Here is a 24,696-nt window from a genome sequence, read left to right as displayed (position 1 = left end):
AAGCATTTATGGAAGATCAAAATGCTGCGCAGCAAACAAGACGTGATTTCAGAGTTGTATGTTGCTGTTAGCCTGAGGCGCCACAGTGAGGCAACGTTTGTTACCATGTTTTAAAGTGGAGAAGAAGATCAGTGCTAATGTCTAACCTTTCAGACTTCTGTTCTATCTAACTCTTGGCTTGATGTTTTCTTGCAGCGTTTCCATTGGGATCAGTTATGTGTTAGCTGGCAGTGAAGCCTACGCTGCTCTCTTCAATGTGAGGTACGTCTCCTACACACAAACTTACACTGAGATTAAAGGAACATTGAGCTTTGTATGTAAGGTCTTCATAGGAGTTGGTTAAATATCACAAAGAGACGAAATCACTCAAAGCTTCTATGTATCATTTTATTAAACATCCAAAACCAATAGTAGAACTAATCTCTCCAACAAGATAGTGACTATTTAGTTGATATTAGCTGTTTTATATTTGCTCATCATGTACTGAAACTCAGTTTATGCATTACACAAATTCTAATCCCCCTGTTATCCAACACATTTTACCCTTGGGGTCAATCTGACCCCAGGTATATTTGCCTCCAGAAAAAGATTTTCAGAAAATTGTTGACCAAGCTTTTGAGTGAGGCACTTTGTTTATTTGGTCCACTGAGGAGATGGGAACTAACCACCGGTAAATACAACCCAGTAAAACTCCGGAAAACCATAACCAGGAATAAATAATTGCTCTCTGGTAAAGATAGTAGCTCTAACCGGTACAATAATATTACAGCCTGTACATCCAGTATGGGGATGCATTTAACAAAAACGGAATTTGTTCTGGTAGCTGCCGAGGTGCCCATGAGCAAGGCACCGAACCCTAACACTGCTCCCTTCATTGTATAGCGACTTTGAGTACTCATAAAAGTGCTATATAAAATTGATGTATATTATTATTATTATTATTATTTACTCCGTCTCTGGGTTTTAGTATCTCCCGTCTGGTGAAACTTGTGAATGTCCGCATGTTTATGCTTTCGTCCATCCACTCTCTTCATTATATCTATGTCTTTTATGGCTCTTATTAAATTATTAGTCTTGGCTCTAGTCCGGGCCGCCATCATAGATAATGTCATCACCAGCGCGTCATTGTGACTGGCCGAGCATGTGCCGAATTAACCTAAAGCGGAAATATGTTTACAGGATAGAGGAATTATTTAATTCTGCATTAAAATCAGAATAAACCAGCCACCTGATTCAGATATAAGTTTTAATTCTGAATGCAAATTTAATTCCAAATTAGTGTTTAGAACGTCAATTTAAAGAGGATTTAACTTTTATTCTAAATTAAAGAGGAGTTAAATCTCCCATGTAAACATGGCCAATAAGGCGACTGTAACCAAAGTCTTGTTGCAGCCTTGATTTGACCTGGGCTAAAGCTTTAAATGGAAAGGTCAAAGGTCAGACTGCTTTCCTAACTGTCATGAGCCAAGAATGGACTGGTAAAAAGTAAACGTACTGACTTCAGTGGATCACAGCTGTAAACGTTGTGTTCATGGTGATTGTTGTAACCACAGTTTTTTACGTCTATGCAGAATGAATGCTGAAGCCTTTCTGATTAACTCATCATCACTGACAGAGATGCTCATTATTGTAGAGCAGAAATGGATTTAACGTAGTGTTCTGTGTTAGTGCTAACCACAAGTGAAAGTAACTGATTACAAGTTCTCACGTTAGTTACTGTAATTGAGTTGCTTTTATGGGTATGAGTTGTACTTTTTCAGTATATTTCTAAATCAGTATTTTACTTGTACTGAAGTATGTTTTAAAAGAAGTAAAGTAATTCATTACATTTTTACACCCAACCGTTACTGATTAAATTATTATTTTTTGTTTTAAATTCATCAACGGACATTGTGAAACTACAAAAAATAAATAACCAGACAACTATTAAATGCATCACATCATAGCCGAGCAACCATATTAAACGTAATGCACCGCAACAAACATCACTTCATATCAAATCTAGCTATACTTATTTTTATTTTGAATTCAATTCCTTGGTGCTTGTGCGGGGGTGAAAATAACTTCCACGGAGATTTTTACTTGACACGTTCCTTTTCCTTAACAATAATGTGAAGCATCAGTCATTCACATTTTAAATCCTGTTTACAGTGAGTTCACAGCTGAGCTTTTAAAAGCTTCTCTGAATGATGAATGTGTTTCTATCTTTGACTTCAGCCACATCTACGTGATCCCAGTCTTCACCTGGATTCTAACCCTGGCCATAATACTCGCTCACGCCGTCATTCAGCCAATCACATCGCTGCTCACCCTGCTGAAAGGAGTCCTGCTCATAGTCACGGTAGTGCTTTATTTCCTTTCATCCTTCAAACCTTTTCAGCAGTATCAGCTTTTAATTTTAACATTTCTAGTTTAAGGAATATTGGCAAGAGTTGGTTCATTTTAAATTGGTTTCAATAAATTAAAGGAACTGATGAGATCGAATATCATCCTAAGACTTTTTAAAATGTACCTTATTATTATTATTATTATTATTATTATTATTATTATTATTATTATTATCATAAATAAGAATAATTCTAGTGCTATCAAGAAATTTCAAAAAATAGTTATGCTCTGTATTAATTATTCTAATTAGTCTCTTTTTTAATCTCGCCTAAGAAAAGCCCTCAGCTTGAGGTATTTTCATTTAAATGAATTACATTACTGTGGCAAATTAAAAGATTAATATATAACGAAGTGGTTTTATAAAATGTTTTTATTGTTTTTAACAGATATTTTAACGACATTCTGCTGTATCTGAGACTAGTCTAAGGGCTGCTGCCCTAGTTTAGTTAGTTTAGACCATCAGGGGAAATATTGATGTGTACTTTTGTCAATCTCCAAATAATAGAAAATACAAATGAAATAAAACATTAGGTCCATATGAAGGGAACGTGAGCTGGGTTTAAACTGTCGTGAGACAAGTTAGTTTCACCCTACTGATGTTGTGTTGTAATAGTAATTTACTAAAAAAAAATCAACTATTATTTAGCACATCAAAAACAGTAAGAACTCTTTTCTGAGCAATTCAATTATTGAACACCAAACTTGTTGCTTTTTCTCTTCTTTATTTAATCATATTTATCCAGTGGCTTTGTTAATTTGTCACTCATGGACTTATTCATTTTGGCTCTGAACCCTGTCATCTTGTCCAGTGTGGATTGGCAACACAGAGTGCTCACAGCATGTTGCAGCTAGCTGTCTGCCGTGATTGACATGTAAACAGACACGCCCACGAAGGTGAGCATTTCAGCGTTTTTCGCACAGTGCTATGTATGTATTTTCTACAGTCTATGTATGTACCGGCAAAGCTCCGCCCCCACGCTCTGTCTCGTGTTTATAAAGCAGCATGAGCTCGGCTACGTGGGTGGGAGGAGAGCGGGCCGTCCTCTGGCCCTACGGCACAGTGCTGGCAGGAGGAAGTCAGTGTCCCAGTTATAGACACGCCCACTCATGAATATGCATTAGTAGGCCGTAAATCAGCCTGTTTGTGTAGAGTTGATCAGAAGCTAAAACTCTGGAAAACAGGCGAGTTTGGCAAAATCAACCTCAATACTGTACAAAATATGTTTTTGGGGTTCTTAGAACAAATGGAGATGGGTGAAAAATAGCATGATATGGGACTTTTAACCTATTATTTACAGCAAACTGCTACCTACTTGTTAACACCCCATCCTTCAAAAAACAGCACTATCAGTATCAACCATGTGGTTGGAAGGCAGATTTCCTATGATATTATAAAACACTTTGCGTTTAAAAAAAAAAAAACAAAAACAAGAAAAACAAACATAGTCATTAGCAAGAAGAAAGAAAATAAAGTGGTTGAAGATACTAAGCTGTAATGTTCTAAACAATATTTTAATTTATTTTTTCATTTTGATGTTTTGATTTCTTTTGAGAGTCCTTTTTATAAACAATTGTATTTACCACTTTATAAATTGTATTCATATTTATTTTTGCTGCAATGAGTGTTTTTATTCTTTCTATTTCTATTTATATTCAAGTTTAACTTGACTTGTTTTTTGTTTTAAAGAAAGATGTCTCTTTGCGTTTTTACCTTGTTCGTTGTGTTTCTGCTCAGTAGAATAGATCAGAGTTGGAAGTGTATTTGAAGGAATCCCATATGCAAATAAATTGTTATTGGCTTATTGAAAATAATCATTTATGAATATAAAACCAGGCTTTAACATTTGGTTGTATTTATTTATCTTCCATTAGAGCTGCTTTACATACATTTTATTTTACCCTCAAGTTTAAAGTGGTTCATCATCATTGTCATTTAAATGTTTGACACTCAGGATCATTCAGACAGTAGAGGAACAGTTAGTAAAATACAGACATCATGTTCATAGAGGGAAACATGTAATTATTTAGGTTTATAATAGAATAATAGCAGTGTGGAGGCCCCAAAAGGTATCACGCTTTGGGCCCCAATATGTCTATGGCTGGCCCTGATCAGTATTATGGGTATACTCTTGAAATGAGAAAGGTTCCGCTGTGTTTGGAGTGCAAAAAAAGTGATTAACGGCATGTTTTTTTTTTTAGTGCATTGTCATTTTCCTGTAATTAATTAATAGCAATTAAGGCATTAAAGTGACAGCCCTAAACAATACATTTAATTTAAAAGCGCCTTTCAGGTCACCCAAGGACACTGTACAGAACAAAATAAATAAAATACAAGTAGGTAAAAAGATAAGACATCAACCAGTACAGAGGGTGAGGGACAAAATGATGCAGTTATAGTGAGTGGGTGATTTGAAATAGACGGGTTTTGAGTTTGGATTTGAAAGTGGGGAGGTTGGTGGAATTACAGAGGTCAGGTTGCAGCTCTGGAACTCATGGTGCTGAGGAGGAGGAGGAGGAACGTTGTGAGTGGGATGAAGTGACAATATAGAGAAGGCAAGGCAAATTTATTTGTATAGCGCATTTTATACACGAGGCAACTGTTTAAAATCAATAAGAACATGTCAAATCAATTAAAATCATCAACAAACACATTACATCAACAACATGAACAAAAATCTCCCTCTCAATCATACGCAGTAGAGAAAAAAAGTGCCTTTAACTTTGATTTAAAAATGTTCACATGTGATGCTGACTTCAGCTCTGTTGCAGTTTGTTCCACTTCTTTGGAGCATAACAACTAAAAGCAGCGTCACCATGTTTACTGTGAACTCTGGGCTCCACTATCTGACCTGTGTTCATAGACCTGGGAGACCTGCTGGGTTCATACCTGACTAACATCTCACTGATATATTCTGGACCAAACTCATTCACAGATTTATACACCAGCAGCAGAACTTTAAAGTCTATTCTGAGGCTGACTGGTAGCCAGTGTAAAGACTTTAAAACTGGAGTAATGTGTTCTGATCTCTTTGTTCTTAGCTGCAGCGTTCTGAACCAGCTGTAGCTGTTTGATGCTCTTTTGGGGGATTCCTGTCAGAAGACCATTACAATAGTCCAGTCTGCTGGAGATAAAAGCATGGACCAGTTTCTCCTGATCTTTCTGAGTCATTAAACCTTTCACTCTGGAGATGTTCTTTAGGTGGTAGAACCTGTTTTTGTGATAGATTTGATCTGACTGCTGAATGTAAGATCTGAGTCAATCAGGACACCAAGGTCTTTAACTTTTAAAGATCAAGACTCAAGATAATTGCTGACAGCAGTTCTCTTTTCTTTGTTTCCAAAGACAATCACCTCCATCTTATCATGGTTTAGTTGAAGGAAGTTTTCACTCATCCAGCAGTTTACTTTTTCTGAGCAGTTACACAACACCTCAATGGGACCATAGTCATCTGGGTTCAGTGATAGATATAGTTGTGTGCCATCTGCATAGCTCTGATAATCAACCTTACAGTTCTGTAAAATTTGTCCTAAAGGAAGCATATAAAGACTAAACAGAAAGGGGCCAAGAACAGAGCCCTGAGGAACCCCACAAGGTTGTGGATGGCCTTTTGGAGCAGTGGTTTGCAAATGATTATTTGGTTGACCGGGAGCCAGTGAAGTTGTTGTAGGATGGGGGTGATGTCGTTGAAGGAGGGGTTTTGGTGATGATCCGGGCAGTTTGGAAGTAGCTTGAGTTTATGGAGGGACTTTTGAGGGGGGCGAAGAGTTAATGCCACGCCCAGTATCCACAGTCCCACCTGCTGTCAGTGAAGATTTGTAGGTTCTTTTACACCCATCACAGGGCCAATACACTCACACACACACACACACACACACACACACACACACACACACACACACACACACACACACACACACACTTGCGTATATGTGGCGTAAGGCCTAATCCACAAACTCAAATTTTTTGTGCATTTAAAGAAAATAATGCAAATTTCTTTAGTAAATAGATGCTGCCTTCTTTGTAAAAGAACTAATTAGTTTCTCCTGATGTCAGAAGTGTGATCTCTCCAGGATAAATTAATCCAGTTTGAATAAATTACAAGAAAGCACAGTGTTTTTCGCTAATATTATTGTTAGTATGTGGTACATTTGTCCAAAAACAAAATAGCCTGAAACGAAAATAAGAACATTTTCCTGTTTGTTTTTTTTTTTTTTTTTTTTTAATGAATTGATAATTGTAATGTACCTTCTGCAGCGTGCTCCTGTAATAATGATGATAATAATAATAATAATAATAATGGTTTATACATCTACATGGCCTCTCAGCCGATCAACACTCAATGAAGTAACTTCAGTTATAATATGTCAAATAGACTAACTTTTACATTCATTTGTGTTGAGAAATTGATTAAATCAATCAATTCAATTTCAGTTTAATCAGTCAGAAAGCCTTTTTCTGCTGAAATTTTAGGGCTCTATTCTCCCATGCGCTGTTTTTGGCTGTGTGCTATTCTCTGCTTAAGTCAGTCGCTGCATGCCTTCATTGCAGTTATGCACTGTGTGTGGAGCAGCCCTGCAATGTGGGTGTTCCCATTCAAACATTTACGTGCATTCTCCGGTCCAGTCCTTTTCTTCTTACATGCTTCTAACAGTGGAATAAGTGCAGCACCCCATCCATCCATCCATCCATCTTCTCCCGCTTAGCCGTTTCCGGGTCGCGGGGGCAGCATCCTCAGTAGGGAGGCCCAGACTTCCCTCTCCCCGGCCACTTCCTCCAGCTCTTCCGGGGGGACCCCGAGACGTTCCCAGGCCAGCCGAGAGACATAGTCTCTCCAGCGTGTCCTGGGTCTTCCCCGGGGCCTCCTTCCGGAGGGACGTGCCCTGAACGCCTCACTAGGGAGGCGTTCAGGGGGCATCCTAATTAGGTGCCGAGCCACCTCATCTGGCTCTTCTCGATGCGGAGGAGCAGCGACTCTACTTTGAGCCCCTCCCGAATGACTGAGCTTCTCACCCTATCTCTAAGGGAGAGCCCAGCCACCCTACGGAGGAAACTCATTTCGGCCGCTTGTACCCGTGATCTTGTTCTTTCGGTCATGACCCAAAGTTCATGACCATAGGTGAGGGTTGGAACGTAGACCGACCTGTAAATAGAGAGCTTCGCTTTTTGGCTCAGCTCCCTCTTTACAATGACGGACTGGTGCAGACTCCGCATCACTGCAGACGCCGCACCAATCCGCCTGTCGATCTCTCGCTCCATCCTTCCCTCACTCGTGAACAAGACCCCGAGGTACTTAAACTCCTCCACCTGGGGCAGAACCTCATCTCCAACCCGGAGAAGGCACTCCACCTTTTTCCGGTCGAGAACCATGGACTCGGATTTGGAGGTGCTGATTCTCATTCCGGCCGCTTCACACTCGGCTGCGAACCGATCCAGTGAGAGTTGAAGGTCACGGTATGTTGGAGCCAACAGGACTACATCATCTGCAAAAAGCAGTGATGCAATACTGAGGCCCCCGAACCGGACCCCCTCAACGCCCTGACTGCGCCTAGAAATTCTGTCCATAAAAGTTATGAACAGAATCGGTGACAAAGGGCAGCCCTGGCGGAGTCCAACCCTCACCGGAAACGATTTCGACTTACTGCCGGCAATGCGGACCAGACTCTGACTCCGGTCATACAGGGAACGAACAGCTCCTATCAGGAGGTTCGATACCCCATACTCCCGGAGGACCCCCCACAGGAATCCCCGAGGGACACGGTCAAATGCCTTTTCCAGGTCCACAAAACACATGTGGACTGGTTGGGCGAATTCCCATGACCCCTCAAGGACCCTGCTGAGGGTGTAGAGCTGGTCCACAGTTCCACGGCCAGGACGAAAACCACATTGCTCCTCCTGAATCCGAGGTTCAACTATCCGGCGGACCCTCCTCTCCAGTACCCCTGAATAGACCTTACCGGGGAGGCTGAGAAGTGTGATCCCTCTATAATTGGAACACACCCTCCGGTCCCCCTTCTTAAAAAGGGGGACCACCACCCCTGTCTGCCAATCCAGAGGCACTGCCCCCGATGTCCACGCGATGTTGCAGAGTCGTGTCAGCCATGACAGCCCCACAACATCCAGGGCCTTGAGGAACTCCGGGCGGATCTCATCCACCCCCGGAGCCCTGCCACCGAGGAGCTTTTTAACCACCTCGGCAACCTCAGCCCCAGAGATAGGAGAGCCCACTCTCAGGTCCCTGGGCCCTGCTTCCTGATTGGAAGGCGTGTCGGTGGGATTGAGGAGGTCTTCGAAGTATTCCCCCCACCGATCCACAACGTCTCGAGTCAAAGTCAGCAGCGCACCATCCGCACCATACATAGTGTTGACGGTGCACTGCTTCCCCCTCCTGAGACGCCGGATAGTGGTCCAGAATCTCTTCGAAGCCGTCCGGAAGTCGTTTTCCATGGCCTCACCAAACTCCTCCCATGTCCGGGCTTTTGCCTCGGCGACCGCCGTGGCTGCACTTCGCTTGGCCCGTCGGTACCTGTCTGCTGCCTCCGGAGTCCCACAGGCCAAAAAGGCCCGGTAGGACTCCTTCTTCAGCTTGACGGCATCCCTCACCCCCGGTGTCCACCAACGGGTTCGGGTATTGCCGCCACGACAGGCACCGACTACCTTGCGACCACAGCACCGATCAGCCGCCTCAGCAACAGAGGCACGGAACATGGCCCACTCGGACTCAATGTCCCCCGCCTCCTCCGAGACATGGTTGAAGTTTTCCCGGAGGTGGGAGTTGAAGCTCCTTCTGACGGGAGACTCTGCCAGGCGTTCCCAGCAGACCCTCACTATACGCTTGGGTCTGCCAGGTCTAACCGGCATCCTCCCCCGCCATCGGAGCCAACTCACCACCAGGTGGTGATCAGTTGACAGCTCCGCCCCTCTCTTTACCCGAGTGTCCAAGACATGCGGCCGCAAGTCCGATGACACGACTACGAAGTCGATCATCGAACTGCGGCCTAGGGTGTCCTGGTGCCAAGTGCACATATGGACACCCTTATGCTTGAACATGGTGTTTGTTATGGACAATCTGTGACGAGCACAGAAGTCCAACAACAAAACACCGCTCGGGTTCCGATCAGGGGGGCCGTTCCTCCCAATCACGCCCCTCCAGGTCTCACTGTCGCTGCCAACGTGAGCGTTGAAGTCCCCCAGCAGAACGAGGGAATCCCCAGAAGGAGCACTCTCCAGTACTCCCTCTAAGGAATCCAAGAAGGGTGGATACTCCGAGCTGCTGTTTGGCCCATAGGCACAAACAACAGTCAGGATCCGTCCCCCCACCCGAAGGCGGAGGGAGGCTACCCTCTCGTCTACCGGGGTAAACTCCAACGTACAGGCACTAAGTCGGGGGACAAGAAGTATAGCCACCCCGGCCCGGCGCCTCTCACCATTGGCGACTCCAGAGTAGAAGAGAGTCCAACCCCTATCGAGAACGCTGGTTCCAGAGCCCTTGTTATGTGTCGAGGTGAGACCGACTATATCTAGTCCGAACTTCTCCACCTCGCACACAAGCTCAGGCTCCTTCCCCGCCAGAGAGGTGACATTCCACGTCCCTAACGCTAGTTTCTGTAGCCGGGGATCAGATCGCCAAGGCCCCCGCCCTGGACGACTGCCCGATCCACACTGCACCGGCCTTATATGATCCCTCCTGCGGGTGGTGGGCCTACTGGAGGGCGGGCCCACGTCGTCCTTTCGGGCTCTGCCCGGCCGGGGCCCGTGGGCAAAGCCCCGGCCACCAGGCGCTCGCACTCGAGCCCCAACCCCGGGCCTGGCTCCAAGGTGGGGCCCCGGTAGCGCCAATCCGGGCGACGTGAACTGCCTTTGTGTGCAGCACCCCAATAAGGTGAAACATTATATTGCACTAGAAATAAGGACTTAGTTACATTTGAAGCCACACGGACTCGTGCGTCTTCAATTAAAATTAATTAATTAATTAATTAAAACACTGACAGACGCAGACTTCTGTCCACGTTGGTCACAGTGATTCAACTATTTTCATACTATGTCCAACGTAAAGTCATAGTTTGATCCACTACAGAGTGAAACAAGCTGTCATATGCAGATGAGGATGGAACACAAACTGTTCCCACACATATTTTAATGAGGCTCAGCTCAGGTCGATTTAAACAATTTATATTTAAAACTGTGTATTATGGAAGCCAATAGTTCTGTTTCACTGCAAACATCCTCTGTATTAAAGCAGGACGCTCTGAGGCTGCGTTATTTCCTCATATCTCCAGAGCATCTAACTCTGTCATGCTTTACAGCGATGATGATGATGATGATGATGACGATGATGATGATGATGATGATGATGATGAAGGTGATGATGATCAAGAATTTAAGACATTTTAACAGTGACTCAGTCACTGATCTGATCAATGATCTGATCAAATCAATCTGATATTGTTTATCAATGAAAGTGTTTCAATTTAAAAGTGAACTGACTTTACTTATCTATGATATTTTCATAGTATGTAGCACTTTGAATATTTTTGAGCTGCAGATGACCTATATTTTCAGTTGTGAGTGGAGAAACTAGTCATCTTGTCCAGTGTGGATTGGCAACACAGAGTGCTCACAGCATGTTGCAGCTAGCTGTCTGCCGTGATTGACATGTAAACAGACACGCCCACGAAGGTGAGCATTTCAGCGTTTTTCGCACAGTGCTATGTATGTATTTTCTACAGTCTATGTATGTACCGGCAAAGCTCCGCCCCCACGCTCTGTCTCGTGTTTATAAAGCAGCATGAGCTCGGCTACGTGGGTGGGAGGAGAGCGGGCCGTCCTCTGGCCCTACGGCACAGTGCTGGCAGGAGGAAGTCAGTGTCCCAGTTATAGACACGCCCACTCATGAATATGCATTAGTAGGCCGTAAATCAGCCTGTTTGTGTAGAGTTGATCAGAAGCTAAAACTCTGGAAAACAGGCGAGTTTGGCAAAATCAACCTCAATACTGTACAAAATATGTTTTTGGGGTTCTTAGAACAAATGGAGATGGGTGAAAAATAGCATGATATGGGACTTTTAACCTATTATTTACAGCAAACTGCTACCTACTTGTTAACACCCCATCCTTCAAAAAACAGCACTATCAGTATCAACCATGTGGTTGGAAGGCAGATTTCCTATGATATTATAAAACACTTTGCGTTTAAAAAAAAAAAAACAAAAACAAGAAAAACAAACATAGTCATTAGCAAGAAGAAAGAAAATAAAGTGGTTGAAGATACTAAGCTGTAATGTTCTAAACAATATTTTAATTTATTTTTTCATTTTGATGTTTTGATTTCTTTTGAGAGTCCTTTTTATAAACAATTGTATTTACCACTTTATAAATTGTATTCATATTTATTTTTGCTGCAATGAGTGTTTTTATTCTTTCTATTTCTATTTATATTCAAGTTTAACTTGACTTGTTTTTTGTTTTAAAGAAAGATGTCTCTTTGCGTTTTTACCTTGTTCGTTGTGTTTCTGCTCAGTAGAATAGATCAGAGTTGGAAGTGTATTTGAAGGAATCCCATATGCAAATAAATTGTTATTGGCTTATTGAAAATAATCATTTATGAATATAAAACCAGGCTTTAACATTTGGTTGTATTTATTTATCTTCCATTAGAGCTGCTTTACATACATTTTATTTTACCCTCAAGTTTAAAGTGGTTCATCATCATTGTCATTTAAATGTTTGACACTCAGGATCATTCAGACAGTAGAGGAACAGTTAGTAAAATACAGACATCATGTTCATAGAGGGAAACATGTAATTATTTAGGTTTATAATAGAATAATAGCAGTGTGGAGGCCCCAAAAGGTATCACGCTTTGGGCCTCAATATGTCTATGGCTGGCCCTGATCAGTATTATGGGTATACTCTTGAAATGAGAAAGGTTCCGCTGTGTTTGGAGTGCAAAAAAAGTGATTAACGGCATGTTTTTTTTTTTAGTGCATTGTCATTTTCCTGTAATTAATTAATAGCAATTAAGGCATTAAAGTGACAGCCCTAAACAATACATTTAATTTAAAAGCGCCTTTCAGGTCACCCAAGGACACTGTACAGAACAAAATAAATAAAATACAAGTAGGTAAAAAGATAAGACATCAACCAGTACAGAGGGTGAGGGACAAAATGATGCAGTTATAGTGAGTGGGTGATTTGAAATAGACGGGTTTTGAGTTTGGATTTGAAAGTGGGGAGGTTGGTGGAATTACAGAGGTCAGGTTGCAGCTCTGGAACTCATGGTGCTGAGGAGGAGGAGGAGGAACGTTGTGAGTGGGATGAAGTGACAATATAGAGAAGGCAAGGCAAATTTATTTGTATAGCGCATTTTATACACGAGGCAACTGTTTAAAATCAATAAGAACATGTCAAATCAATTAAAATCATCAACAAACACATTACATCAACAACATGAACAAAAATCTCCCTCTCAATCATACGCAGTAGAGAAAAAAAGTGCCTTTAACTTTGATTTAAAAATGTTCACATGTGATGCTGACTTCAGCTCTGTTGCAGTTTGTTCCACTTCTTTGGAGCATAACAACTAAAAGCAGCGTCACCATGTTTACTGTGAACTCTGGGCTCCACTATCTGACCTGTGTTCATAGACCTGGGAGACCTGCTGGGTTCATACCTGACTAACATCTCACTGATATATTCTGGACCAAACTCATTCACAGATTTATACACCAGCAGCAGAACTTTAAAGTCTATTCTGAGGCTGACTGGTAGCCAGTGTAAAGACTTTAAAACTGGAGTAATGTGTTCTGATCTCTTTGTTCTTAGCTGCAGCGTTCTGAACCAGCTGTAGCTGTTTGATGCTCTTTTGGGGGATTCCTGTCAGAAGACCATTACAATAGTCCAGTCTGCTGGAGATAAAAGCATGGACCAGTTTCTCCTGATCTTTCTGAGTCATTAAACCTTTCACTCTGGAGATGTTCTTTAGGTGGTAGAACCTGTTTTTGTGATAGATTTGATCTGACTGCTGAATGTAAGATCTGAGTCAATCAGGACACCAAGGTCTTTAACTTTTAAAGATCAAGACTCAAGATAATTGCTGACAGCAGTTCTCTTTTCTTTGTTTCCAAAGACAATCACCTCCATCTTATCATGGTTTAGTTGAAGGAAGTTTTCACTCATCCAGCAGTTTACTTTTTCTGAGCAGTTACACAACACCTCAATGGGACCATAGTCATCTGGGTTCAGTGATAGATATAGTTGTGTGCCATCTGCATAGCTCTGATAATCAACCTTACAGTTCTGTAAAATTTGTCCTAAAGGAAGCATATAAAGACTAAACAGAAAGGGGCCAAGAACAGAGCCCTGAGGAACCCCACAAGGTTGTGGATGGCCTTTTGGAGCAGTGGTTTGCAAATGATTATTTGGTTGACCGGGAGCCAGTGAAGTTGTTGTAGGATGGGGGTGATGTCGTTGAAGGAGGGGTTTTGGTGATGATCCGGGCAGTTTGGAAGTAGCTTGAGTTTATGGAGGGACTTTTGAGGGGGGCGAAGAGTTAATGCCACGCCCAGTATCCACAGTCCCACCTGCTGTCAGTGAAGATTTGTAGGTTCTTTTACACCCATCACAGGGCCAATACACTCACACACACACACACACACACACACACACACACACACACACACACACACACACACACACACACACACACACACTTGCGTATATGTGGCGTAAGGCCTAATCCACAAACTCAAATTTTTTGTGCATTTAAAGAAAATAATGCAAATTTCTTTAGTAAATAGATGCTGCCTTCTTTGTAAAAGAACTAATTAGTTTCTCCTGATGTCAGAAGTGTGATCTCTCCAGGATAAATTAATCCAGTTTGAATAAATTACAAGAAAGCACAGTGTTTTTCGCTAATATTATTGTTAGTATGTGGTACATTTGTCCAAAAACAAAATAGCCTGAAACGAAAATAAGAACATTTTCCTGTTTGTTTTTTTTTTTTTTTTTTTTTTATGAATTGATAATTGTAATGTACCTTCTGCAGCGTGCTCCTGTAATAATGATGATAATAATAATAATAATAATAATGGTTTATACATCTACATGGCCTCTCAGCCGATCAACACTCAATGAAGTAACTTCAGTTATAATATGTCAAATAGACTAACTTTTACATTCATTTGTGTTGAGAAATTGATTAAATCAATCAATTCAATTTCAGTTTAATCAGTCAGAAAGCCTTTTTCTGCTGAAATTTTAGGGCTCTATTCTCCCATGCGCTGTTTTTGGCTGTGTGCTATTCTCTGCTTAAGTCAGTCGCTGCATGCCTTCATTGCAGTTATGCACTGTGTGTGGAGCAGCCCTGCAATGTGGGTGTTCCCATTCAAACATTTACGTGCATTCTCCGGTCCAGTCCTTTTCTTCTTACATGCTTCTAACAGTGGAATAAGTGCAGCACCCCATCCATCCATCCATCCATCTTCTCCCGCTTAGCCGTTTCCGGGTCGCGGGGGCAGCATCCTCAGTAGGGAGGCCCAGACTTCCCTCTCCCCGGCCACTTCCTCCAGCTCTTCCGGGGGGACCCCGAGACGTTCCCAGGCCAGCCGAGAGACATAGTCTCTCCAGCGTGTCCTGGGTCTTCCCCGGGGCCTCCTTCCGGAGGGACGTGCCCTGAACGCCTCACTAGGGAGGCGTTCAGGGGGCATCCTAATTAGGTGGCCGAGCCACCTCATCTGGCTCTTCTCGATGCGGAGGAGCAGCGACTCTACTTTGAGCCCCTCCCGAATGACTGAGCTTCTCACCCTATCTCTAAGGGAGAGCCCAGCCACCCTACGGAGGAAACTCATTTCGGCCGCTTGTACCCGTGATCTTGTTCTTTCGGTCATGACCCAAAGTTCATGACCATAGGTGAGGGTTGGAACGTAGACCGACCTGTAAATAGAGAGCTTCGCTTTTTGGCTCAGCTCCCTCTTTACAATGACGGACTGGTGCAGACTCCGCATCACTGCAGACGCCGCACCAATCCGCCTGTCGATCTCTCGCTCCATCCTTCCCTCACTCGTGAACAAGACCCCGAGGTACTTAAACTCCTCCACCTGGGGCAGAACCTCATCTCCAACCCGGAGAAGGCACTCCACCTTTTTCCGGTCGAGAACCATGGACTCGGATTTGGAGGTGCTGATTCTCATTCCGGCCGCTTCACACTCGGCTGCGAACCGATCCAGTGAGAGTTGAAGGTCACGGTATGTTGGAGCCAACAGGACTACATCATCTGCAAAAAGCAGTGATGCAATACTGAGGCCCCCGAACCGGACCCCCTCAACGCCCTGACTGCGCCTAGAAATTCTGTCCATAAAAGTTATGAACAGAATCGGTGACAAAGGGCAGCCCTGGCGGAGTCCAACCCTCACCGGAAACGATTTCGACTTACTGCCGGCAATGCGGACCAGACTCTGACTCCGGTCATACAGGGAACGAACAGCTCCTATCAGGAGGTTCGATACCCCATACTCCCGGAGGACCCCCCACAGGAATCCCCGAGGGACACGGTCAAATGCCTTTTCCAGGTCCACAAAACACATGTGGACTGGTTGGGCGAATTCCCATGACCCCTCAAGGACCCTGCTGAGGGTGTAGAGCTGGTCCACAGTTCCACGGCCAGGACGAAAACCACATTGCTCCTCCTGAATCCGAGGTTCAACTATCCGGCGGACCCTCCTCTCCAGTACCCCTGAATAGACCTTACCGGGGAGGCTGAGAAGTGTGATCCCTCTATAATTGGAACACACCCTCCGGTCCCCCTTCTTAAAAAGGGGGACCACCACCCCTGTCTGCCAATCCAGAGGCACTGCCCCCGATGTCCACGCGATGTTGCAGAGTCGTGTCAGCCATGACAGCCCCACAACATCCAGGGCCTTGAGGAACTCCGGGCGGATCTCATCCACCCCCGGAGCCCTGCCACCGAGGAGCTTTTTAACCACCTCGGCAACCTCAGCCCCAGAGATAGGAGAGCCCACTCTCAGGTCCCTGGGCCCTGCTTCCTGATTGGAAGGCGTGTCGGTGGGATTGAGGAGGTCTTCGAAGTATTCCCCCCACCGATCCACAACGTCTCGAGTCAAAGTCAGCAGCGCACCATCCGCACCATACATAGTGTTGACGGTGCACTGCTTCCCCCTCCTGAGACGCCGGATAGTGGTCCAGAATCTCTTCGAAGCCGTCCGGAAGTCGTTTTCCATGGCCTCACCAAACTCCTCCCATGTCCGGGCTTTTGCCTCGGCGACCGCCGTGGCTGCACTTCGCTTGGCCCGTCGGTACCTGTCTGCTGCCTCCGGAGTCCCACAGGCCAAAAAGGCCCGGTAGGACTCCTTCTTCAGCTTGACGGCATCCCTCACCCCCGGTGTCCACCAACGGGTTCGGGTATTGCCGCCACGACAGGCACCGACTACCTTGCGACCACAGCACCGATCAGCCGCCTCAGCAACAGAGGCACGGAACATGGCCCACTCGGACTCAATGTCCCCCGCCTCCTCCGAGACATGGTTGAAGTTTTCCCGGAGGTGGGAGTTGAAGCTCCTTCTGACGGGAGACTCTGCCAGGCGTTCCCAGCAGACCCTCACTATACGCTTGGGTCTGCCAGGTCTAACCGGCATCCTCCCCCGCCATCGGAGCCAACTCACCACCAGGTGGTGATCAGTTGACAGCTCCGCCCCTCTCTTTACCCGAGTGTCCAAGACATGCGGCCGCAAGTCCGATGACACGACTACGAAGTCGATCATCGAACTGCGGCCTAGGGTGTCCTGGTGCCAAGTGCACATATGGACACCCTTATGCTTGAACATGGTGTTTGTTATGGACAATCTGTGACGAGCACAGAAGTCCAACAACAAAACACCGCTCGGGTTCCGATCAGGGGGGCCGTTCCTCCCAATCACGCCCCTCCAGGTCTCACTGTCGCTGCCAACGTGAGCGTTGAAGTCCCCCAGCAGAACGAGGGAATCCCCAGAAGGAGCACTCTCCAGTACTCCCTCTAAGGAATCCAAGAAGGGTGGATACTCCGAGCTGCTGTTTGGCCCATAGGCACAAACAACAGTCAGGATCCGTCCCCCCACCCGAAGGCGGAGGGAGGCTACCCTCTCGTCTACCGGGGTAAACTCCAACGTACAGGCACTAAGTCGGGGGACAAGAAGTATAGCCACCCCGGCCCGGCGCCTCTCACCATTGGCGACTCCAGAGTAGAAGAGAGTCCAACCCCTATCGAGAACGCTGGTTCCAGAGCCCTTGTTATGTGTCGAGGTGAGACCGACTATATCTAGTCCGAACTTCTCCACCTCGCACACAAGCTCAGGCTCCTTCCCCGCCAGAGAGGTGACATTCCACGTCCCTAACGCTAGTTTCTGTAGCCGGGGATCAGATCGCCAAGGCCCCCGCCCTGGACGACTGCCCGATCCACACTGCACCGGCCTTATATGATCCCTCCTGCGGGTGGTGGGCCTACTGGAGGGCGGGCCCACGTCGTCCTTTCGGGCTCTGCCCGGCCGGGGCCCGTGGGCAAAGCCCCGGCCACCAGGCGCTCGCACTCGAGCCCCAACCCCGGGCCTGGCTCCAAGGTGGGGCCCCGGTAGCGCCAATCCGGGCGACGTGAACTGCCTTTGTGTGCAGCACCCCAATAAGGTGAAACATTATATTGCACTAGAAATAAGGACTTAGTTACATTTGAAGCCACACGGACTCGTGCGTCTTCAATTAAAATTAATTAATTAATTAATTAAAACACTGACAGACGCAGACTTCTGTCCACGTTGGTCACAGTGATTCAACTATTTTCATACTATGTCCAACGTAAAGTCATAGTTTGATCCACTACAGAGTGAAACAAGCTGTCATATGCAGATGAGGATGGAACACAAACTGTTCCCACACATATTTTAATGAGGCTCAGCTCAGGTCGATTTAAACAATTTATATTTAAAACTGTGTATTATGGAAGCCAATAGTTCTGTTTCACTGCAAACATCCTCTGTATTAAAGCAGGACGCTCTGAGGCTGCGTTATTTCCTCATATCTCCAGAGCATCTAACTCTGTCATGCTTTACAGCGATGATGATGATGATGATGATGACGATGATGATGATGATGGTGATGATGATGATGATGGTGATGATGATCAAGAATTTAAGACATTTTAACAGTGACTCAGTCACTGATCTGATCAATGATCTGATCAAATCAATCTGATATTGTTTATCAATGAAAGTGTTTCAATTTAAAAGTGAACTGACTTTACTTATCTATGATATTTTCATAGTATGTAGCACTTTGAATATTTTTGAGCTGCAGATGACCTATATTTTCAGTTGTGAGTGGAGAAACTAGACTCTGAAACTTTTAGTCTGCACATACCCCAATTATTTAGGCACCACATGAGAGACTTTACTATGTTTAAGAGAACACATGTATTACAGACTAGACTACTAAGGCCAATCATTATTTACCGGTAGTAAAAAAAGACTATATAATAATAAATTACAACTGATTTAAATGCTGAGTGCTGCAGCTAACGAGTGATTTACTACTATTGTCTGAAATGGGTTATAGATCAGTAATTGCCGATAAAGTCGGTCAGTCTACTCATTTCTTTGGAAAAACTGTGAAATGTCTAAATTATGAGAACTGAAAAACATGAATACATGTTTTGTTTTTTAATTACAATCATTTGTTTTAACAAAATGCAATGGACAAAGCTGACGTTGATTCTATATAAAAAAAGCAAATGGAACCGTCTAAAAGTCCACACTGGAAATGTAAAGTGTGCGTCCCTCAGGGTCCCTTCAGTACTTAGCGACCCCCGTTGTTTGTGTGGTGCTTTTGGACTTCTGGGTCATTGTGGTCCTGTCAGCAACTCAGTAAGAGGCTCATTTAACAATGTCACTGTGGAAAGAGAGCAGCAAGCAGGGCTCTACACTAATACAGAATTTGGTCGCACCCTTTTTATGAATGGGGGTGGGAGTGGGGGGTACAGCATAGTCATGCATGCTGATGAATAGTTGACTTAACTGGCGTATCGTAGTTTTGTATGAAGTAAAGATTGACAATGACTTGAGATATTCGCAAAATGTTTTCAGGTTTTAGTGACAATATTAAGTTTTTCTGCAACAAGCAGTGGCTGAAATAACAGGTCATTTAATCTACCTATAAAAGCAAGGATGGTCTGTGTGTGTGTGTGTGTGTGTGTGTGTGTGTGTGTGTGTGTGTGTGTGTGTGTGTGTGTGTGTGTGTGTGTGTGTGTGTGTGTGTGTGTGTGTGTGTGTGTGTGTGTGCGCGTGTGTGTGCGTGCGTGCGTGCGTGCGTGCGTGCGTGCGTGCGTGCGTGCGTGCGTGCGTGCGTGCGTGCGTGCGTGCGTGCGTGCGTGCGTGTGTGTGGCAAATATCTCCCAGACGCGGTGTGAGTTCGATCTGAAACTTAGTCAACGGGTTTTACCAGGGATTTAAAACTTAAGGTTAGCCACAGGTGCAGGACAGGTGATGGTCTGTAGATTTTGCAGGAGGTGAAGTAGGAAGGTGCTGAGTCATTGCACAACGTGATTTATTTTAGGTTAACAAATTGTTATATCTTGATTTTATGTGTCATTAATCATTAATAGCCTCTGTAAAAAAATAACTATTTCAATATATATATATATATATATATATATTTTTAAAGCTATAGGGAGCCATTGCAAAAGAGTCAAAGGGCCCCATTAGGCCCTAGAGCCACAGGTTGCAGACCCCTGTCCTGGGTGAACCACAGCTGAATATCTGTCCTGGCATCATAGTCTATCAGTTCTGGTCCCTCCATGCTGATTCTGATGAGCGTGTACATTCTATCGCTGAGCTCAGCACATTTTTCCTTTTTACTGCTGCCGTCAATGTGAGTGTGTACTCAGTGAGGGGCTCGTTATGCCTGGCTCCGTTCGTGGACCGCGTGCACTCCAAAGGAGCACGTGGGGTGGGGGGCCAGCTTCACTTAGGTCACTGATGTTTATATTCAGCACATTTACCGTTGCATTACCCGCAGCCGCGTTGCGTGACCGCGCACCGTCTCCTCGGCTCGCGCGCAGCGAGAGAGAGAGAGAAGTGCACTCTGTAGGACGTGACAAAAATTTTCACTCGCACACATTGAAAATATAATCGCATATGCGACCATTTTGGTCGCAGTCTTGAGCCCTGGGAAGGCAGAGACTGAAGAGTCTAGGACTGAGAGTAGGGACGTTCTGTGTGTGCAGGACAGCAGGTAGCAAGACTAGGAGGCGGAGCTTAGGAGCAAGATTTAAGCTGTTTCATCATGGCCTGGATAGGAAGAGAAATGGAGGAGGAGTTATCTTGGAGGAGGAGTTTGTTAGGAATGATGTGAAGGTGAAAAGAGTGTCAGACAGATTGATGAGTTTGAATGTAGATGCTGAGGGGGTGATGCTCAATGTTATTAGTGGCTCTGAACCACAGGTAGGATGGGAGCTAGAAGAGAAGGAGAAACTGTGTCGTGAGTTAGATGAAGTTGGTAGGGCTAAACTTTGGAAAAAGGATGGAAATGGATGTAGTGAACATTTTGCTCCAGCAGAGACGAAAAGCGTTTCTCCGTGAACAATAATGGACAGATTGATTGGTAGATTACCCACTAACCTGCACTGAGTCCATGTTGTCCCTGATGTCGTCTTCACTCTGCCTAACAGGAAGCTGATCATAAAGCACTTCCTGTTGTAGTTGTATCTGGAAAGAGTTTTATTTTACCAAATGCCCAATAGTACATTGCATGCGTTTTTGCTACAGTTGTATCTGATCCATGGACCACATTATCAACATTTATTTCAGCATTTAGAATAATGATTATTCTGAGCATTAATGTTGCTTTGTCAGTTTTTGGTCACTTTGCGTGTTTTTGTTGTAATTCTGTGGATTTTTCTGTCATTTTCTGCATTCATGTTGTCGACTTGTGTGTTTTTGGGTCAGTTTCTGTATTTTGGTTGTTGTTTTCTGTATTTTCTTGTCATTTTGTGTAATTTTAATGACAGTTTGTGTGTCTTTGGAGCTATTCTGTAATGTGTTGTTGTTTTTTGTGTTTTCGTAGTCATTTAGTTTAAGTGGTTGTTGTGTATTTTAAAAAAAAAAGTGTGTGCATTTTGCTTTCGATTTGTGTGTTTTGGGAGTTATTTTGTGTATTACATTAGGCTTTATATTCCTTCCAACTTTTTGAAATGCAATATTTTGGAATTAGTTTTGAGGGCCAAATTAGACCAAGGGCCGCATGTGTCCCCCGGGCCGCCAGTTGCATATGTCTGGTTTAGAGGGAGCCGTGTACAGAAGGCCTCAGGCTCTTGTCTTCATTAATACGAGAGCCTAGAAGGCACGTCTGACTGCATCAGAATAAAACACAGCATCAGCCATTTACAGCCCTGCAAAAGCAATTCTTCTGTTTATGGCTGAAATATTAACGCTTCTATCTTGGTATAGTGAGAAAGAAAAGAATAGCCTCTCGGCCCTTTCCTGCCCACACAGATGGAAAAACTGAGCGAGACGAGGGTCATTAAACGTCCAAGGTCAGCTTTGACTTCAGACTGTGACTTGTGTATGAAGAATGTGAACCATAGAAGATTTTTAACAATTAGCAGACACACAGGTAGGTTTTTAGATGGAGAGGATCATCTGATGGAGGAGAACATGTAGTTTACACTCTCATTGTTTCACCGTCTTAAATAAATGTTTCTCATCTAAAGAAATGTCTAGATTTCCTAAACCATGAGGAAAGAGCCGGTCACTAGGGAAGGCTTTTGCCATCTGTTTTTCACCAAAATAATATGACTTCACTTTGTGTTCAAGCTTCTGCATTTCCTCTAACAAACTGCTTTCAACATCTCACTTTTGGAAATGTCAACCTAATAAGAGCAAAAATATATTATATAGACATTTGATTGGATATGTGTTTGGATTGTCGTAGGTAGCACGCCGTTGTTCATCACTTTCTGTTACAGTATAGGATGCTATTTTTTTCTTTTAAAGTTGAGGGAGCGGCCGATGTGTCAGTCACACACGTGTCTAGTGAAAGTCACCCCTACAGCAGAATTAATTAACTGTAACAGCCTCTGAACATCATGGTGAACTGAACGTTCAGAAACTAACTTCAGATAATGTGGGGAAAGGGAAAATTCTCATAGCTTTAAAAACAAGATGGAGGCGCCATGGTCCGCAGGACGGTGTCCGATCGTGGGGAGAAATTGTGAGGGAGCGTGTGACAGCAGAAGTCATACATCTGTTGAATATTTATTTATTTATATATTTATATATAACATCATAATTGCTGATTGTTTGACTAAAACAATAAAATAAAAAAACTGTAATAAATTGCAGTTTGTGGAGGGGTGAGCAGTACGCACATAAAGTTGTCAAATCATTGCGTTACATTTATCAGGAGCGATCACACACAGGACAGAGGCTGACTGACACACACAGAGAGCGAGCTGAAACACTATGGATTAATCAAAAATCAGCCAGTTAAAGGCATTGTAGGTAATTTTCGAAAGCTTGCATGATATTGGAAGTAGCATCCTCCGAGGGCTCCACCTGAACTGAAATAGCGTGTGTTTACGCCTACTCATGCATATGCATGAAGGCCCAAAAACAGCCTGTTTTTAGGAGCGCTCTGAAAGGGACTTTTCAGAGGGCGAAAACTCCAGAAAACATGTGATTTTGAGAAAATAAACCTCAAATGCTATGTTGTTGGGGTTCTTAGAACAAATTGAGATGGGTGAAAAATTATTATTATTATTATTTTTTTTTTGGTGCAATAGCCCTGGAGGGTGGAAGTGGTGATCCCACCCCCTGGGGGGTGATGTGTTGAGGTGTAACTAAAATTGGAGGGATTAGTAGGGCAGCCAGAGGTGGGAGTGCCGCCGCCGCGCCACTACTTAGTAGCACAGGCGGTGGCCCCCTCCACCCCCAGCCCCACCATCCAGCCCCCCAAGGGTTGGGTATGTGAGTGTGATGCAACAAGTGGGTGAGCCAGACCAGCTGGGAATGAGTGACGTGAAGTGTCCATGTAGGTGGCCCGTCCGCATGGTGGGCCACCGGAGAGGGTAAATGGCACGCAGCGCTGCAGGCCCCAGGGACGCGCCGAGCAGTACAACCGGAGACTTCTCGCGGCACGCCCCGAACCATGCCGGCCACACAGAGCGGTGGAGCAACCCACCACAACACCCCGCCACCCAATAACGCAAGTGCCGCCCCCAAGAGTAGCCACCTCCACCCCGGACCCCCCGTCCCGAAGCCATGGACCCCACCACCCCAGGCCCCCAAACAAGCCAACCCCCAAGCCACCCACCCGGCACAGCAATGCTCGCCCCCCAAGCGAAGGTCACAGCCCCCCCACTAGCATCTTGGGCTGACAGGAGCCCCCCACGCCAAACCCAATGGGAGAGCAAAAATAAATAAATTAAAAAAAGAGATGGGTGAAAAATAGCATAATACTGGACCTTTAAACCTGTAGGTTTTTATTTATTTATTTAGAGTTGTGGTTAGAACACATAAATTGGAGACCAGACTCTGGATAGTGTTTTGATGGTTTATAAAGTTTAGAGGACGAGAGAGTTGGAAGATTTTGGAGAGTGATGAGAAGCATCAGTATGGATGTATGCATGAAATCAGAGATTACTGTATGTCTTACAATTCAGTCAAGATTCCAAGATTCAGTGACTTCATAGTTCAACTATGTGTTTGTCACCTTCCTACAACATGTTATCATGTTAAGACACTAACATGATAACAAAAAAAATAAACATAAAAAAGATAATGCTCCCGTTTGTGCATTTCTCTCTCTCTCTCTCTCTCTGCCTCTCTCTCTCTCTCTACCCCCTGTAGTGCCATTATGTACCCCTAGGGGTACACGTACACCATTTGAGAAACACTGATGTAGAACTTCTTGCTAGACCTGCTCCGGAACATTCCGTTCATAATCCCAACTGATAGAAGAGACATTTAATGTGTAATATGAACGAGCACACAATAAATCAGATTTTTCAAATACACCCGTATGAGCAGTAAGACCTATAGAGTGAACGTAGAGAGATGTTACTGCTGATAACTGCTACTGAAAGCTGCCAACAGGGGAAAAGTGCAGTTGTGGGAGTTATTGACCTCACTCTATCTCATGCATTCATTATGTCAGTGCGAGGAGTGCAGTGGACACATGGAAGCACTTGAACTATTGAATAAAACCACCCAAGCTGATTTAAGGTTTGTGGAAATATACAAAGTGTTTACAGTGCTGTGAGAGAAAACCTTTAT

General features: G+C 44.4%; 1 protein-coding gene across 1 annotated transcript in view; it reads left to right on the top strand.

The window, feature by feature from the left end:
* The window catches only part of LOC114462241 (uncharacterized), a 134,977-nt gene that overhangs the window by 44,656 nt on the left and 65,625 nt on the right, over positions 1-24,696 (top strand). The window contains exons 8-9 of the mRNA XM_028444933.1: positions 196-261; positions 2,218-2,341. Of these exons, the coding sequence (XP_028300734.1) occupies positions 196-261; positions 2,218-2,341 (190 nt within the window). The remainder of the gene's footprint in view (positions 1-195; positions 262-2,217; positions 2,342-24,696) is intronic.

The sequence above is a fragment of the Gouania willdenowi genome, chromosome 4, assembly GCF_900634775.1.
Source record: "Gouania willdenowi chromosome 4, fGouWil2.1, whole genome shotgun sequence".
Lineage (NCBI taxonomy): Eukaryota > Metazoa > Chordata > Actinopteri > Blenniiformes > Gobiesocidae > Gouania > Gouania willdenowi.
The sequence above is the reverse complement of the archived record's forward strand: the minus strand, read 5'-3'. Positions and strand labels throughout refer to the sequence as shown.